General features: G+C 44.5%; 1 protein-coding gene across 1 annotated transcript in view; it reads right to left on the bottom strand.

The window, feature by feature from the left end:
* Nucleotides 1–18,752, bottom strand: part of RAVER2 (ribonucleoprotein, PTB binding 2) — a 28,880-nt gene extending 10,128 nt beyond the window's left edge. Inside the window, exons 1-8 of the mRNA XM_041483534.1 lie at nucleotides 18,597–18,752; nucleotides 9,894–9,960; nucleotides 8,520–8,989; nucleotides 4,746–4,937; nucleotides 4,195–4,321; nucleotides 3,244–3,329; nucleotides 550–654; nucleotides 202–313 (exon numbers count right to left, since the gene is read on the bottom strand). Coding sequence (XP_041339468.1) covers nucleotides 202–313; nucleotides 550–654; nucleotides 3,244–3,329; nucleotides 4,195–4,321; nucleotides 4,746–4,937; nucleotides 8,520–8,989; nucleotides 9,894–9,960; nucleotides 18,597–18,752 — 1,315 coding nt within the window. The remainder of the gene's footprint in view (nucleotides 1–201; nucleotides 314–549; nucleotides 655–3,243; nucleotides 3,330–4,194; nucleotides 4,322–4,745; nucleotides 4,938–8,519; nucleotides 8,990–9,893; nucleotides 9,961–18,596) is intronic.
* Nucleotides 18,753–18,776: the final 24 nt, after the last annotated feature.

Here is an 18,776-nt window from a genome sequence, read left to right as displayed (position 1 = left end):
GCAACTCCTATTTACCTGCTTTGAAAACCCCACCAAATGTCACCTCTAAATAAAAGCATATTCCAAGTATACCAAAAAAAGGCAGTAACTGAGCTAGCAGAGTATTTAACAAGCTGCTTTTGTTACACAGGGAGAAAGTCAGGTGCATGAAGTGAAGCTGGGCATGTCTACTGATCTGGGATGAAATGAAATGTCATTTACACTTGAGAGCTTCTCCTCGTGTTGCCAGGCCTGAGTTCACTGCTGGCATCACCCCTATGCCCAGCACTGTCTGCAGGAGCATTGTTGGAGGCTCTCCCAGCAAACCTGGTTTCTAAAAGAAAGAAGAGAAAACTGTGTAAATGATTAAAATAATCTGCTCATAGCTACTTCTTACAACTTCCACATTCTCAACCCCTGCAGCTCCACTGAACTGTTCAAGGATCACAGAAGCACGAGTGGGTTGGGCTGGAAGGGAACTTAAAGCTCATGGGCACCTGATGCTATAATGATTTATTTTAGGAATGATGAGAGTGCTCAGAGAGAGGCAGAGCTGAGGGATGGCCTTACACTGTTTGCCTGCATGCTCTCCATCTTCAGGAGCTGCTGCTGGGGCAGGGGCAGGTGAGCAGGGCTCTGCAGCAGCAGGCTGGAGGTGCTCCCCAGAATTGAGCTCTGAGAAAGGATTAAAACAAGGGTTGGTTAGTTGGCAGCCAGGGAGAAACACTTTCACACAGCACTGCTTGCAGAAATGAAAGATTTTCAGTTAAGACAGCAAAGGGAAATAATTTCCTCCACAGAACTGATCTTGCTTCAGAGAAATACCCAGATATGTTTCCCCCCATAACAATCTACATGAAATCCTACTCCAGAGGCATTAAAGCCTGACAAATCACAGTGCCTGCAGATTGGCAAGTCTATAAAATATTCACATTGTTCATTCAGAATATTCTGGATCAGTTTGCCACCAGAACTGAGCCACTGGATTAGTAACTTTGGGGCACCCTCTTCAGACTCTGCCACTGGTATATTCAACATTAAGAGCTCTGGCCAGCACTGAGGCTTAAAACAAACTGTAAAAGACATCATGATTTATGCTACAGGCCTGGAAGTGTCTGGCAGCATCATCTGCCAGTGAAATGCAGGTTGTTCTATAGGCTGTTGTACAAAAATAGACAGGACACTGAGATCATGCCAAGTACACCCTTCTTTATTGTTTTTTATCACCAAACCCAGGGAATGAAGAGTGCAAAACACCTCCCAAATATTTCCAGGCTGGGTCTGCCTGGTGGCAGGCTTAAATTCCTTAGGGAAAAATCCTTTACGATTAAAATATGATCTTCTGGACTCAGAAATGTGTTTTCCCAAACAAAGATGGGCCATATCTAGATTAGTTATGCATCTATTTCAATTGTCTCAGTGATTTCCAGGAGAAATTATGCAGGGCTGCTTATTGTCACCAGTGCCAGGGGCTGCTCCTTCTAAACTTGGCTCCAGCAACAAAGCAAAGTGGTTCAATTGCAAAACTTTCAGAAATAAAAGAGTGGAAAAATCAGCTTGGTCAGAATCCTCAGAGGAAAGGCTCTGGATTAATCAAGATTGAATAAATTGCTGGATGACTGAGGAAAACATCCCTGAGAAAGCTGAAAATGCATTATTTTGGAGCAGGATAATTTATAACTAAGAGAAATAAAGAGAAACAAGTTGAAAATCAGGCCACCTTGACTTGAAAAATTACTGGGTGAATAACCTTCAAATCCTCTCTGTTGAATCCTTTTTAAATAATTATTTTAGAATATTTATTCTCATTCTGTTACTTCACAAAGCCCTGAATGTAAAATAAGACATGCAGGGAGCTAAACCAGTGTGACTGGGGAGGGGTTTCAGTGACAACACTGAATTTCAAAATAAATAAACAAATCAACCAAACAGTGACCTGCTTCTCTGGCTGTGGAGAATACCCCAAAACAAATCACCCAAGAGGAGGAAAATGTGCCTTATAGAAGAAATTGGCATCATCAAATCCTTCTAGAATTCAGGTTTGGAGCTCATTAAATGACAGGAAGCTCCCAGGAAGGGAATGAGATGAGACTTTGAAGCCTCTGGACAGAGAAAACACGGAGTTGTTTGGCTGCAGCTCTCCCAAGCCAAAAACCACTGGAAAAACCTCTGGATCATCATCAATCCCACTGCTAATTGTGGAAAACATCCCTGGCTCCAGCTGGGAGCACCAAACACTCCCACTGCCTTCCAAGGAAGCACAGGCTGAAGAGAGAGCAGCAGGAACTTTAACAGACCAATTGAAAATGTCATTTCAGTTTAAAAAAATCCCCAAATAATGATGTATTTTTTTATATGGGAAAAAAAATAAGCAGAATTTATTCAAAATTAATATATTCAACTACCAGTTTTTAGAGAAAAAAACAGAAAAGCTCAATATACTTAACATAGGGAATATTCCTGCATTTTAGTTGGGTCTTTTTAAAGATCTCTAAGGCTGTGTTTGCCAGAAGAACTGCAGAAATAATTGATGCTGAAGGAGATTTTATTTTTAAAATGGGAATTCCTGAAATATCAGAAAAAATAAGGCCAAGTGATTGACTCCAGTCCCTGGTAGGTATTTGTGTAAATCCCTACCATGAATATTAAATTCAATTTTTGGCTCCTGGCAGAGCTGGAGAAACCCCTGAGAGCAGCTCAGCCCAAGGCAGAGATTCTGGTTGTGGGTGCATTTTCTCTCTCTCAATTTCTAACAAACTCATCCCTAAGATCCTTCCCATTTTCTCTCAGGAATTCTGGTGCCCATCTGGAATTACAGGAGAACTTGGGAGGTTTACCAGTAAGGAGTAACATCTGTAAATCTCTATTTTTTTATGGCACATGCAGCACATTTGGGTCCCTGCAAGCTTGAAAATGAAGCTAAGGCTGCTGAACTTGTTGGTTTGAATCAGATAAACCCAGAGTGTGGATGAGCTGCTCCAAGAGAAAGGGATGTGCCAGGCTCCTTGAGAGCTCATTTCAAGAGGGTTTTTTTTTCTGCCAGTAATGACAAGTTTTGTCTACACTGGCAGGTTTTAAGTCCAAAATTTAGATAAAATAACTCCATTCTGGATAGTTAGCACTGCCTGCTCCCCCATCTCATAGCTTTGCTTAGAGCTCCAACAAGAACACTTAATTTTAACTGTAATTCCTTCAAACTTTAGGATCTCTCACGTTAAGTTCTCCCCAAATTCCTCTTTCAATGACAGGTTTTTTGTCACATACCTGATGAACTTTATTCAGCTGCAAAAAAGGTGGCCCAACTGCTGAATTTATCAGGTGAGGTAAACCTGCAGATGCTCCAAGAACTGCTTAAGAAACACACAAAAAAATCCTGTATTTTCCAAATTAGGCAAGTAAAAGTCTTTAGAGTTATCCTGTATTTTTAAATTTGCTTTCCAGAAAATTTTCAAGCGCACAAAGGTCACTGTAAGGGAACGAGAGACTCGTTTAGGTGGGGAGAGGCTATGAAACCTTTTGGTGTAAAAGTACCAGAATGTGAGAGCTCCTCCACACCTGAGTTTCACTCCTGAGCTGATTGCAGCCCTCAGCTTTATCTGAAGTGCTTTAAATTCAGATTTAGCTCAAGTGTTTCTGCCCTGAAGTGGTCACTTCACACCCATTTCTGGGTTGCTTTGTCACCACACTCTCAGCTCTCTCCCACTTGATCTCCTCATCACCTGGCTCCCATTCTGAGAACTTTCACTTGAAATGTGATTAATTAGGGTTTATGTTTATTCACATCCTAATTAGAACACAGAAATGTTTCTGGCTGATACTGTAATAAATACTCTGCACAGCTGTGGCAGCAGCCAAAAGACGAAAGATTTACATTGGCAACAGGAAAAAGACTCAGGCTGCAAAATTCAGATCTAAAATCAGATTTAAGTGTAGCCAAGTCTTGCAAAAGACATTTCTTTCTAAACCCATTTCTAATATGAATATTCAGAGCCCAGAGTTCATGCCAGGGAATTTGTAGGAACTGAATTTTACCCATACACAAGAGTGTAGCAAAGCACCTTTTGCTTTTGCTCTCATGAAAGGTGAAATCACCTGCCCAACACACTGAAACAGTGTCTGCATAGATTTTAAACATTATTTCTGCTTAATTACTCTGCAAAAGCCTTGCAGCACTAAGAAGAGGGTTTGATTTTGCATTATTTTAGAGCAGCTTACCAGGTTTCACAGCATGGCCACGCAGCTGGGGCTGCAGCAGCATCTGCAGCATTGCTGGATTATTAAAACTTTTCATGATCTGCACTGGATTTGGCTCTGGAAGCAAGCCTTTCCTATTGTTCCTCATCTCCAATGAAGAGAGAAAAAATGTTAGAAGCAGGAAAAAGCAATGAATACATTTAAATCCCTCAAACTCCAATGGCAATGTACACTTTTCATCTGACAAAAAACCCATTTCCTTCCCTGTTTCCTGCTTTTTTCCCCTCAAATGAAACACCTAACAAACTACTCCAACAAAATTTCAAGCACATTTCTTTTTTTCCTTTAAACCCAGAGTTATCAGTAGAGGAGAGTAAGAAATGTTGCCATGAGCACCATATCTTGTAACGACTATGGCAGGGACACCTTCCACTGTCCCAGGCTGCTCCAAGCTCCGATGTCCAACTTTGATAAACCCAAAATGCTTCCCAAGCCCAGCTCCTTTTCCTGGCTGCACAAAGCCTCAGCTCAGGCACGAGAGCTCATTCCAAAGAGGCTTCCAGGGATCTCACCATCCTCTGTGCTGCTATCAGGGCTGCCAAGGTGCTCCTGCCTGGTGCTCCAGGGGCACAGAAGGACACCTGGAGCCTCCTGCCGTTGATGGTGACCCCGTCCATGGCCCCCCGCACGCTCTCCGCCTGCTCCGCGCTCTCGTACTCCACCACGGCAAAGTCGCCGCTGCCGCCGTCCTCGTCCTGGGCAAACTGCAACACAGCCCCCAGAGCCCATGGGAAATGGAATTCCAGAAAAAACAGCTCCCAGAGCCCATGGGAAATGGAATTCCAGCTGTAACAGCTCCCAGAGCCCATGGAAAACTGGCAGTTCCAGCAATTGCCTTGCAATACTGTCACCTGCCCTTTCCAAGATCCTGCACAGCTGACACAACCAAGGTTAGCATCTCTCCCCAAACCTTTCCCCTCAAAGGTTCTTTCTCAAAATGCTGGAAATAAGTTGGATATCACATCTTCATCTATGTGGCACTCATGTTTATAGACTCATGGCCATCTCTTCATGGTTACCTGCTCATCCCTTCCATTGCCACCTCCACTTCCATCCCACCTCACACAACCTCAGCCATGAAATGCATTTAACACATATTTAAACAACAAAGCACGAGTGAGAAGCAAACTCTAAGTACAGCTGGATGCCACAACCAGTTTTATTTTGCAGGATAATTATAAACTCGTTCTTCTTCATTTTTTTCAGCCTGCAGTATTCAAAGTGCTGTTCATCAGGGTGCATGACAGCTGCTGAAACATGCAACAATGCAAATTCCACCAGTATGTGGTGCCTTCTGGGAGCATGGGAAGGCTGTGGTTGTGGGGAATGCCAAGAGGAGATGCCAGACTGATCAATCAAGCAGACTGGAAAAGGGCTTACGTGGCAAACACTGCTCTGGCCTTTGTGTGCAGACTTTGGGAGAGAATGAGCAGATTTAAATCAAACAAAAAAACAGGCTGAGAAGGGAGGGATGAAGCTTAGGCAAAAATCTCCAGTCCCCAAATGAATGGGAGTGATAAACTGATACCAGCTCTGGTGTGGAAGAGACAAAACCTCCTCCAGATTGCACTGGATAAAAACAACCTCAGCCCCACAAACTTCCCCTGACAACTGAAATATAAATGATTGGAATCAAAGATCTGGAAGAAAAAGAGGGTGGTGAGATCTTTACTGGCACTGTTACTGCCTGGCCTCTGGGCAGAGCTCTGGAGAACAGATATTTCATATAAAAATACATTTTATATTCATATTTTATTTTGATACCAGTTTAGGTGCACTGGCAAAGACCTGAGGTACTGGAGAAAAGAAGGGTTTGAAGCTATGGAACGTCTGTATTTTAGTTTCAGCTAAAATGAAGCACAGTTAAAAACTCCCTTAACAAGTCCCAAGTGCAGCCACCAATATTCTTGAAAAGGATTTGGGAATTTTTCAACTTCCCAAGTAAACAGGTACTGAAAAAAAAGCTCTTTATTCCTATCCACATAAGGGTGGAGACCTTTCAGTGACAATTTGAAGTTGACAAAAGAAAAGAATGAGGTTTTCTGGTCCATTTTGTTGAAACAAAGTATAAAACACATTTTTCCTAATGTCCATGTGCAAGTATTTAGCTTCAGCTCCTCCTGACAGAACATTTCTGTTGTCAGGAGAGGAGAAATCAAAATGATTTTTAAAAAAAGGTAACTTTGGAACAAGATTAAAGAGTATAAAACACATTTTTCCTAATGTCCATGTGCAAGTATTTAGCTTCAGCTCCTCCTGACAGAACATTTCTGTTGTCAGGAGAGGAGAAATCAAAATGATTTTTTAAAAAAAAGGTAACTTTGGAATAAGATTAAAAGACCCAGAGTTTATTTCATGAGTTCAGGTAAGAATTTTGGTCAAAGGATTGTGATGAAACACTGCATGAGCTCCCAGCAGAACTAAGCACTACAAGAGCTGCATTAAAGTTTCCCAGAAAAAACCACTTTTCTCAATCATTCTCTGCAGAAATTCTCCCCAAACTGAGATTTCTGCTTCCCTGTCCTCTCCCAGTTTTTCTGTCTCTACCCACCCCATCACATTCCCCCCTCTTTGCTTTTTCCACCTTTTCTTGGGTCTTCCTCCTCCTCCTTTCTTTGTCCTCGATTTTCAGGTTGTCTCACTCTTAAACCCCTAATTAATTAGCATCCATTTTCTTCCCTTTGTCACCTATCAAATCTGAACTATTTGTTTTCCTACCTCCACCTTCCTGTATTTTATAGGAACTGACCTAATGCAGACACTCTCCTCACCCACACCAAGTGTGGCCCAAGATTTATTACAATTTAAAAGGTAAAAAGTCAATTTTTGAGCACTTCTAACCACCCAGCAGAGCTCTGTCAGTGAAACCCTTCTTTCCCCAAGAAGTCTGTTATTCTTTGAAGCTCAGAATTTATAAAGGATGGTGAAAAATTGTTGGGGGAGCTGATAACAGCCCCTGGATTATTTGACAGCTGGGAAAAAAAAGACCTGAAGGAAGAGACTTAAAAGGATCAATCTGTTGAGCTAATTAAACAAAGATTGAGGAGGAGACTTGAGTCCAGCATTTAATACCTTCTTACAGGAAGAAAATAATGGGGAGCAAAAGCTCCTTAATTTAGGAATCAGGGAGGTGAGGCTGAAGCCAGACACATTCCCAGGCTCGAGACCAAAACAGGCAGGAATGGGCATTTTCTGGGAAGAGTTAATTCCAGTTTATTCATCTCCTGGTGGATATGGATCAGGCAAGTCTGAGGATTTCCTTTGGCCAACTACAGATTGCTGGGGCTGGAAAAGAGCCCTAGGGAGGGGGAAGGCCTGCAGGTGGCCAGGCTGCAGATCCTGAGGGACCTTCTGCTCCATGTGCTGGCAATCTCCGGGTGCTCATCCCTGGGGCTGATCCCTGAGCAGCCTCCCAAGAGACTTAAGGGAAAAAAAACAACACAAAAACAACCCTGCCACTGAAATCTGTGTGACCACAAGGGAAGATTTCCTTCTACTGCTTGTTTATGATGATCCATCCATGCCACACTGATTTGTGGCCTCATCTCACAAGGCACGAGGATGAGAAGGAAACCTCTGCACTAAGAAGGCAAGGATCCACCACTTCTGTGCTTCCTAGCTTTCCAAAAGATGTGTCACCTCTATCCCTGGAATAGCCAAGAACCCAAGCCTTCCTCAGTCAGGGAAAAACATGTTAAATATTAATATATTAATTATATGATGTATTTTGCATCATCTGAGCCGTTGCACTTGTGGTATTCATACACTCTGGCTTTCTTTGAGCAATAAAACCTTCAGCAATATTTACTTTAAAAGCTCTCAAAAACCAAATTATGTTCAGTAAATGACATAAGGGGATGTATTCCAAACATTCTGCTGGCATTTCACTGGTGTCCTGCAGAATTCCCAGACAACATGGATCACACTGCACACCCAGAGCAGTTCACCATCACTGCTGGAGTGATATCCTGCAGAATTCCCAGACAACATGGATCACACTGCACACCCAGAGCAGTTCAGCATCACTGCTGGAGTGATAGCTGACAGAATTCCCAGAATTCCCAGACAACATGCATGACATTGCACACCCAGAGCAGTTCAGCATCACTGCTCCCATCACTGTGCAGATGGCACAACAGTTCACAGGAAAAATAATACGAAAATAAAAATAAATAAGAAAAATAGGAAAATTAATACGAAAAACAAAAGTGGAAGACAGCAAGAGTGAAGTGAGGCAATGCTGCAATCCCAGCCTTGGTTTTCCATGAGACAGAAACCCAACATACCTGGCAGAAGACAGGCTTGTACTTCAGGGAGAAAGCCTGGAGCAGCTCTTTCGAATCAGCGCAGTCTTTTTGTAATTTATCCACACAAAGGCACTTGGAGTGAATGAGGTTTGTGGTCAGCTGGTTCACATCCATCCACTGTGCAAACAGAGTGCTCTCCTCCAGCTGCTTGCCCAGGAGCTCCAGCCTGGCCTTGGCAGCAGAGTCCTTCTTCATGTACTCCACGAATCCATAGCCCTTGGAATGGCCGGTGAGCTCGCTGTAGACCAGGAAACACCTCTCCACGTTGCCATAGGCACGCACCAGTTCCTCAAACTCCTCTATGCTGAGGGAAAGGGGCAGGTTGGTGATGCACAGCAGAGCATCCGTGGGCTGCAGCTGCACGGAGATCTCCTTCCCACGCAGGGAGTGCTGGTGGAACCTCCTGATGGCGCTCTGGGCCTGCTCCCCGTTCAGCAGCGTGACAAATGCTGCAAGAGACAGGAGTGGGGACATCAGCTACCCCAGCTGACCTGCAGCCACACCTCTCCCTCCCCTGAAACCACAGTGAGAGCTGCAGATCCACCCCAAAGGTACAACAGATAAATATATCTATTATATATAATACCTAAAATCTCAATTGAACATCATGAACAATTAACTCAAAAAGTTGTGATGCACACAACTTCACTACTTGGAACCCAACCGATTCTGTATCTGGGAAACAAAATTAAATATTCTACTAGCAGACTGCTCTTTACTAAATTAAATATTCCACTGAAGTGGAATACACACATCACAGATTCTATGGAATCTCTTTGATAACAACATCCAAAAGTTCTCACTTTGGGGTTAACAGATCTTTTTTTGGGCTTTTCAGTCCATAAGGCATTTCACACAACCCCAAGCTGGATGAGGGTGGCAGGGATCTCCTGCTCCTCAAGCAGGGTCACCCACATGGGTTCCCAGGATGCCAAGGGATGGAGATCTCTCTGGACAACCTCCAAGAGTGCTGGGTGACCCTCACAGAGCAGAAGTGTTTCCTGATGTGAGCAAACTGCACATGCATCTGGAGCTGGGCAGGTTTTCCTCTCAGGCACGTGTGGTTTGTCCCAAGAGAGGCCTCAGGGCCAGTTTTCCAAAGGAATTCAGCCAGCTGAGGTCAGCTTTGTCCCAAAGGGACACTCACTGAGGAATACTCCTGAGAGAGACCAGATGGGACCAAAAATCAGATCAACACCAGAAAGTTTCCAACTTTCACTGGCTTCAAGTGTCGTAGAAGGCGACAAAAAGGGCACTGAGGGATGCCAGACAAACTGTGACAGCCCATGACTTTACACACAGCACATGATGTCCCTCACAGAATTGAAATAAATGGAAGTTTTAAGTTCTCACCTGTTCTTTTATTCCTGTCCACATAACAATACTTGATTTCATAATCTTTAAACAAGTCGTGGATTTCCTACAAGGGAAAAGTACAAATAACTTCACATAAATAAGTCCCCAAACCAAGCAAGTGGATAAATTCATCCTCATTTCAAACAAAACCAAAAACTTTCCCAACAAACAGAAAATTTCACCATAGAAACACTATCAAATATTTGTTTTTAAAGGAGTTGGTTACACATTGCTGCAGCAATGTTTTAATCTCACATTAAAAACTGGCTTGCAGAATTTGATTAATTTGTTTTTCATTCTCTGGGGTGACATAAACACAAAAGGGCGTCCTGTAACTGTCTTTTGATAAAGACAAATAACATCACAGCTCATTAAATAGCAAAACCCTCTCCATTTCTCTAAAGTACAACTGACATAGCTAAAATACCACATGGACAAGGAACACTGGCAGCATCACATCACCAAATTTACTGAGGGCACAATGTTGCCCCAAAACCCAACAGTTGCTTTAGTTTCCTGCTCAAGTTCACTTTAATAGATTTTCACCCTTAATAATGGATATTCTTTCACCCAGCAGATAATTGTGGCCAGAGCACCCCCTGGGAAGTATCCTCTATCAATTACTGCACAGCTGCTCAACAGAGAATCAATCCCAAGAGTGTTATTTGCTTCCACTAATTAATGGGAAGAGAGGAGGGGTGGTAAGAGCAAGTCTAAGAGGAGTTTGCTACAGCTATTCTCAAAAAACCAAGGTGCACATCCCCCAAAAACCCCACAAATTATTGTCAGTTCAGGGATGAGAAAGCAGAGTTGAGCACTCACCACCCCAAGGAAAAACCAGGAGTAATAACCTGGATATTTACATTATTGTAGCTGGATAAATCCCATACACAGGAGTGCAAGATGATTTCTGCAAGCAAAATAATCAACCAGCTTTCTCTGAAAGTTTAATTGCAGCTGATTTCCAGCAGCTGAGTGTAGTTGCCAGTTTGGTAATTCAATATATGGAGCCTAAAGGTTAATTGGGTTCTCTGTGAGGGGTATCAGGTGCACACCTTTTAGTCAGGAGAGCACCAATCTCTGGTTTCACTATTTAACAGCTGTCAAATACTGCATTAATAAAATATGGCAGCATTTCTCCAGCCACCACACGTCCTTGAATAAGGTGTGATAAGGATGGAGTTTCTGAAATGCAAGATATGCCCAAAATTCAAGCCAGGCAGGGGATCTGAGTGTGGACACCTCTCAAACAACAATTAGATGGTTCTTCCTCAGACACAAGAGACTGAGAAGACACTTTCTGTACAGTTTTGGCAGCTCTGCTGTGCCACTGAAGACTCCAAAAAATTGTTTCTGTCCCACTCAGAAAAAGAGGGACATATTTGCCCTTTTGATTTCCTGTATTATTTTACAAGAGCAACACTGAAAGTTTTATATGATGATTAGGTAGCAGGAAATAGGATTTCATTTAGCTCTGAACACTCTTTTGAAAGTCATCTGTGTATCAGATGATTCCACATGATTCCCCAGTAAATGTCTGAAACTTTGAGAGGAAAACCAGCCCCTACTGAACAAGTCTTTGGGGAATAATTATGAGATCTCATACAAAAACTGATGAGAATGAAAGGGAGATTTAGAATAAAGCCTGATTTAAGCACAGAAATACGGTAAAGATTTTAACATCAACTCCCACAGGTGGCTACAAACACTGCCAGGTTTGTGCAAAGGACTCTTCCAGGCAGGTTCTGGTTCTTGTGCTCTCGTGGGCTCTTGGCAGGGCTGAGACCTTCACCTGTGGAACTGGGGCTGGGCAGTGTTTCAGTGAAAGCATTTCTCACATAAACACCGTTCGTGAGGATTTACAAAGATAAAACACACCCTGCCAACTCCAGGGAAATGTGTACTCCTTTCAATTAAACAGCTGTAAATATCTGTGTGTTACACTGAGATTTCTCTCCTTGCTAAGCCAGGCACTTCACCTCCAGCATCTCCCAGCACTCAGGTCTGCTGGAAAAGAAGGAACAGAGCTCCCATTGTGCTGTTGTTCCCAGTTTCACTCCCCACAGCTCAGGGCAGAAGCGTCAGGAAAGCAGTGGGAACGACAGCTCTGATCCCTGTGCTCCAAGCAGCTCTCCAGGCCTGGGCCAGGAGGGAATGTTTGCTCTGGAGGAGAAGGGGGTCAGCCAAGTCAGGTAGATCCTCTGCTGCGACCCCGTTAACTTGTGAGGAATGTAAGCACAGGGATGTTTCCGTGAGAACGGCAGAAACAAACAGCAGCCGCCTGCTCCCACTGCTGCAGCTCGTTCCTGTTGCGGTGCGTGGTTTTCATTGTAATTCAGGCCTAGGAGGCAGTTTTATAACCCCCCTATTTTGTATTTTTATGGCATATTCTAGTCTCAATGGATTGTTCTTTTGCCCGTGTTGTTGGTTTTGCCCTGGTTGTCCATCTCCCCAAAGACCTGCCCCTTTGTTCCCTGTTCCTCCTCCCACTGAATGTCAATCCCTTCCCAAGCCTGCCCATTTCTCTAGAAACTTCCCTATCAGTTTTGTATCCTTCGAGGCCCCATTGGTTTGTTTAAATTGTTCTCCTCCCCTGTAATCCCCTCTTGGTTTAAACATTGTATTCCCCACCTTGTGTTCCACCCCCAGTTTCTCCCAATTGGTCAAAGTTTGTGTCCTCCCCGGGGACCTCCCCCATTTATAAACCCATGTATGCCTAGATTTTGACAACAAAAATGTTAAGCAGTTCTATCTGGTCCCTTCCAACCCAAACCATTCCAGGATTTTGTGCTCCTGGAACAGAAATATAACCAATACAGCATAGCCACTCTACAGCCCCTTAAAGCTTTAAAAGCAGATAATCTTGTCATCAATACAAATTAAAATTGTAACTAGGAAATAATTGGTCATACATGAAAATTAGCAGAAAAAGCAAAATCAAATATAACAAAGGGAGTTGAAGAGAAATCACTCTTTACCCTTTAAAAAAGAGTATTATTTACTACTATAAATGTGGTCAGGAAATAATTCAGTTCTTGCCCTGTCCTCTCTTTGGTAAAAAACTGGTAAGCTGAGTTTTCAGTACTTATTATCAATTTGAGACAGAAAAATTCCTTAGAGAGGATCTTTGTGTTAAGTACCTGCATTGTTTTAAACACAAATTAGAAAGGGACTCATTCACAGGCACATTTATCAAATTAGTAAAGCTCAGTGGTTTATTTCTAATAAAAACAGCTTTTCCTACACAGACTCTGACAGTGTAAGGGATAAAATATCCAAGAAATTCTCAATACTCACCTGGAACAATACATAAGATATATATAATAATGTATATAAAGCCTACAGCACACCAAACTCAAGCAGTGTTCTCTCTCTGGAAGTAAAACCAGACTTGATATTAAATGTAATAATTGTGCTATTCTGGCAACAGAATATTTAACAGTTCTAAGGGTGCCTGGCCAGATGTCTGCAGTGAGCTTTAGGGAAGTCTCCAATATAAACACTCTCCAAGCCTGGTCTATAACTTGGCTCTTGCTGAGCAGCTGAAGGCCTGAACTTCACATGAATATCCTTGAAATGAGAATCAATTAAGTTTAAAGTAGTTACTTGGCTAAGCAAGAAGTTTTAAATCATCTCACAGCTGAAAAAGGCTTTGTTCCATTTGTGCAGGCAGGATAAGAAAAAGAGAACTTCTCAGAAAAAAAGCTTCACATTTACAAAATGATATTACAGGATGTTCATTTGGTTCAGATTTTAGACTGCTAAATATTTGAGTTCATGACATGACACAGGGATTTCACTGCAGACATTAAATAAATACTAAGTAGTAAAAATGAGAATATTGACAGCTTAAATAATATGTTACTAAGGGGAAAACCCAGAACTCTGCTGGAGAGCAAGTGCAGCACTCAACACCAACAAAAGGGTTAATAAAAAAACAAAAGGACTGATGCAAAGTGCAATTTTAACCATCTCCTGATCAGAGAGGTAGGAGGGCATCATATTTCATTAACTGCTGGATAAATCCCCCTAAGAAGTAACATTTCAGGCAGACTGGGCTCACCACACCTCTTCCCTCCCAGTTTCCCAGTGGTTTTCAGTGCTGAGTTAAGGAAGCTCTCTGAGGATCAGGGCTGAGATGAGGCAGATGTTGGACCTGCCAGGAACAGCGAGCACTGAGGTGTGTCCCAAAGCTCCTGCTCAGCTCATTCCCTCTTCATTTCCACAGTCCCAAACTAGGAAACCTGAAATTGATTCAAGCCAAGTCATTCCAGGCCATAAACTGCTTTTGGGGTAAACCTTTGTGCTTGGGAATTGATTCTCACTTTTGAAAGACCAGAGCCCTCAAAGATCTTCAGTGAAGTAATGTAAGAAAATGTGAAGACAGGAAAACAACAATTTCTCAGTGGAATGAAAACCTTTTTCCTCTGATCTTCCAGAGACTTTTGGGAGTGTTGGTAAGAGGATCTTTATGGGACTGCAAATTAATTCCATCATCCTTGGTATACTGGATGGCGTGAGAGCTAAATGAAAGAGGGAAAAGACATAGGAAAAGGTAACTTGAGAGAGCAAGAGCTCAAAGCAAAAGAGAAGTAATAAAGAAAATGTTAAAATGTCCATCTTGAGGCATGAGAACTGCTCCCTCCCCACAATGTGCCATTCATGTTCAGGCAGTGTGACAGAGGAGGAATGAAAACACAAAGGCCCTTCTACTTAAAGGTCTGGCATCCAACAGATTGGAGAAAGCACTTCCTCAAATCATCACACCTCATTAGAGGCTTTCCATCTAACGAGGAAAATTATGGCTAATCCAGGGAGAAAGGGGGGAAAATGCACAACCCCACCAGAAACAGCACCACGCTAAGAAAGGATTTGGCTTCTGATCAGGAACAGACAACAGAGAAAAAACTGAATGGGTCCATCAGGTTCCAAAATACCAAATAAATCCCTGTCCCAGGTGGACTGTACCAGGTTTGGATCAACACCTCAGTGCTTCATTGTTCCCTGGATTCTGTCCCACCCCAGGAGAACCACTGGGTGTTAAAATAATGAACCAGCCCTACTCTGCTGCATGTCCTACATTAGTGTCCCCTCCATCAGGTTTATTTTGTAGAACTGTGACATGGTGGCATTTAGGGATAATCAACCAAATCAACCCAAAAATGGTTGGGAGCGAGTACATCTTCCACAGCATCTTCTCTTATCTGCAAAAAGTGGAAGCAAAAAGCCAACAGCCCTTGCTGGGCAGCTGATCTTGGCACAGAACATGGGAGATCCGGCTCCAAATTAATTATCAATTACTACAATGAATATTAGTTTTATTTGACTTATATTAATTTAGATATGTTTTATTTTGCTTCAATAATTAAACTGTTCTTAACTCCCAAGCTTTACTTTTCCCCTGATTCTCCCCAGCACCAGAGCAGTGAAGAAGTGAAAAAGTGGCTGTGTGGTGCTTATTTGCTGGCTGGGATAAAACCAATACAAACTCAAAATAAAACTTCCTGTTCAATGAGGTACAACTTCACTTCCACTCTGGTCATCCTGAGGTTCTTGGCATCTCTTTAGCAGAAAAGGAGAGAGGAAGGTGGTATTTCCTTCCCTCCCTCTGCTCAGAGCAGTCCTCCTCCTCCAGAGCACTGGGAACAGTTTTAGGATTGTTCCAAGGACTTTCTGGTTGTGATTTTTGCTCTAACAACATCCCAGGGGACCGTGTTCCTTGCTGCTGGAATGGATGATGGATCAGGGATGTGGCTCAGGGAATGCACACACAACGCAACCCAAGAGATCCCCGATCCAGTGCCAAGCGGATCACGATGAAAGCAATCGCTACAACCACGCTCACTTTTAAGTCTCTTGGCAAAGACTGCTCCTGCAAACATCAGCCTGACCACAGCACCACATCAGAGGCTGTTAGGGCTATAGGGACAGACCCACTATGTGCTGCTGCTCAAAAGGACTGGCACTGAGGGGATGGTCTTAGTGCAGAGCATCCCACACCACTGCCCTGCCCTAATGCAGCCATTAAATGACTGCTCCAGGAGCACAGGACATGTCCCCACTCTGGCACCAAGAACTGGAACTGGAGGAGTGGGATCTGCCAAGGCTGCAGGAGGGAGCACAGCGGATCCCTGCTCCAAGCACGTACCCCATGGAAGCTCCATGGAGAAACAGGGAATCCTCTCTTGATCCTGCTGCACCCCCAGTACTGAATTCTGCCTTTACAGCACGGTCACTGCTACAGATATCAAAGATCTGAGAATGCAGAGAGGTCAGCAGCAGCCTGTGGCCATCTCTGGGTCATTATCACACCACATGTTTGGTAATGTGCTGCAGGAATCCCAGGAGGATAAATCTGGGGAACTACCTGGCAACTCTGAAGAGTTCAACATCCACCAACTTGCCAGCTGAACAGCAAAAGGAGATTCTGTCTTCAAGAACAGGGAAGATGTAAATTGTTTACCACAGATCTGCCACAAAAAATCCTTTCTCCATGGCTGTAGCGAGAGAATTGCCTGAAGAAACACTGATCCTGCAGGAATCTGTTGGTAGGGTGAACTCTGGTTTCTAAACCTGTTTCTGGTTCAGAAACCTCATGGCCAAAGGGACATTTCTTCTGTGGCCTCAAGGGTAATTTATTTTCTTAATTTAGTTTAACACAGGTGGGGCTCCAATGGTAATTGAAGATTACAAGTACAATAATAAAGTTAATATGTAGCTACAACTGGCACAGGAACTATATTCGTTATGTAACTTCATATTAATAAAATAAGGTTTTTCCTACTTTTCTGATGAAACTGAGTATCTCCACCAATCAATCTCTCTATCAGCAAAACAGTCATTTTTCACTTCAAAACTGTTTTGGCAAATCTTGGCCTCACTCTTCACTTAACAACAAATGGCAGCAAAGCCAACACCCCAACGCTCAGAGATGAATAGTTACATTTATGAAAACCTATTTTGGGAGACTTGGCTGCATTTCAGTGATGTTCATCTCCCTCTTGACAGTGAATAAAACTGGCCAGGTCAGAAACAGTTTATCTGATTTTACTTGGCTCACCAGTTACTGCAAGGAGAAAACAGAAGAAAAACCCGTGTTTACCACGGGTGTTAATTGGCAACAAGAAATGTTAAATTTCATAGCAATTTTGGAAGCATATCACAGCCAAATACACAGGTAGACTTAGCATACCTGACCACAAACACAATTCTTTCCAAAACTGCTCCAGGACAGAAACTTTCTCTCTATAGCACAATTCTTCTGCCTTTGTTACCACCAGCAGCAGCTCATCAATGTTAAAAATAAAAATGACAGCTTGTAAAGTGCATTTTAGCATCTGTACACGGTGTTCAGGGCAACATTAGAACCTGACACATAGGAGAAAAAGGCATCAAAACAAAAAGGCAAACTTCCAGAAGACTCCGTGGCTGCCAAACTTGACCTTAATGTTGGTATTTCCCTGTAGCACACACCGGCTGAGCAAGCAACGCCAAACCCGAGAGCTCCCACATGGGAGCTCATGCAGTGGGAGCAAGGGACACACACCCGGAGTGTCAGGGAGCGCTCCTGTCCACGGCGAGCATCTGGTGACACACAGCAAAGCCCTCTCTGTCAACACTGCCGCTTCATGAAGGGACAAAGATTAGCAGCGTTCACCGAGCTGCGAGTTTGCTATAGATCAGCTCATCAGGCTGCTATAAACAGAGGTGCCTAAAGCACCCTAACAAAGCTGTCAGCTCTAAACTTTTAACCTGCTGCAGCGGGGCCAGACACACCGAGAGAGAACAAAACAGGCAGAAGCGCAGCGGCCAGCTGGGCGCTGCGGCTCGGATTACTGCGAGCGCCCGAAGAGCCTCTCCAAAGTGAACAGTCCCTTTTTGTGCCGGAGTTATGCAGAAACTGAGAGTCTGCACGTGCTGCTCTTACCCGCAGGTAGTAAAACCACCTGTGCTTCAGAGAGGGGGGAGGCAGACCGCGAGCACAGCAGAACAAAAGGCGCAGTTACTTTGTTTTTTTTTTTTTTTTTTTAAATACTCGTGCATCAAGTTGAGCGCTTGGAGCTGGTGAAGTGACTGTGCAGCTCAATCACCTCAGCATCTGACTCACAGCACTCGGTTGAAGAGTTCAGCGATCATCTCCTACCAACAGCAGCAATTTGAGCGGAATTTTCCTAAACCACCGTCAGACTGCGGAAAACCGCTTTCCCTCTCTACGTCTGGCTCACCTCACAATAATAATGAAAAAAAAAAAAAAAAAGCCAGTCTGGAAGCTTTTTTCGCCCAGATTTCGCAGCGAAAGCGGCGGTGCTGCAGTGCCCTACCTGTGCGCACACAGGTGCCGCCTCTCCGGCGGCGCTCCCGTTACCCGCTCACCCCACACCGAGCCCCCGCTCGCTCCCTCACGCCCCGGGCCGCGACCCCGCCGTTCCCCGGGGAGCGCTGCCCGGCCAGCCCGCCGTGGCCCCCGGTGAGGGCGTGGACGGGCGAGCCGGAGCCGCTCTCCGCAGGTAACAAAGCCGCCCCACACAGCCGGTGCCGTGAGGGGCAGCTCTGGGGGGAGGCAGCGCCCCGCGGCCGCCGAGCCCCGCGGGGGACCCGGGGCTGCCCCGCGCCTCCCTCCCCGCTGCCGGCCCCCGCCTGAGGCGCGGGCGGGAGCGCGCCACGCCGCCGGGCGGCTGCGGGCAGCGCTGGCGGCCGTACCTGGCTGCTGCTCTCGGCCGGCAGGTTCCGCAGCAGGATCTTGCGGCGGTTGCCCAGCTCGCGGCGGGTGCTCGCCAGCCGCCTCGCCACCTCCTCGGCGCTCAGCGGCGGCGGCTCCGCGGGCAGCGCCGCGCCGCGCTCGGCTCCCGCCGCCATCTTGCAGCGCGCCGGGGACCGCGG

This window comes from Pyrgilauda ruficollis, unplaced genomic scaffold (genome assembly GCF_017590135.1).
Source record: "Pyrgilauda ruficollis isolate IOZ18807 unplaced genomic scaffold, ASM1759013v1 scaffold6, whole genome shotgun sequence".
Taxonomy (NCBI): domain Eukaryota; kingdom Metazoa; phylum Chordata; class Aves; order Passeriformes; family Passeridae; genus Pyrgilauda; species Pyrgilauda ruficollis.
This window is presented reverse-complemented; position numbering and strand designations above follow the sequence as displayed.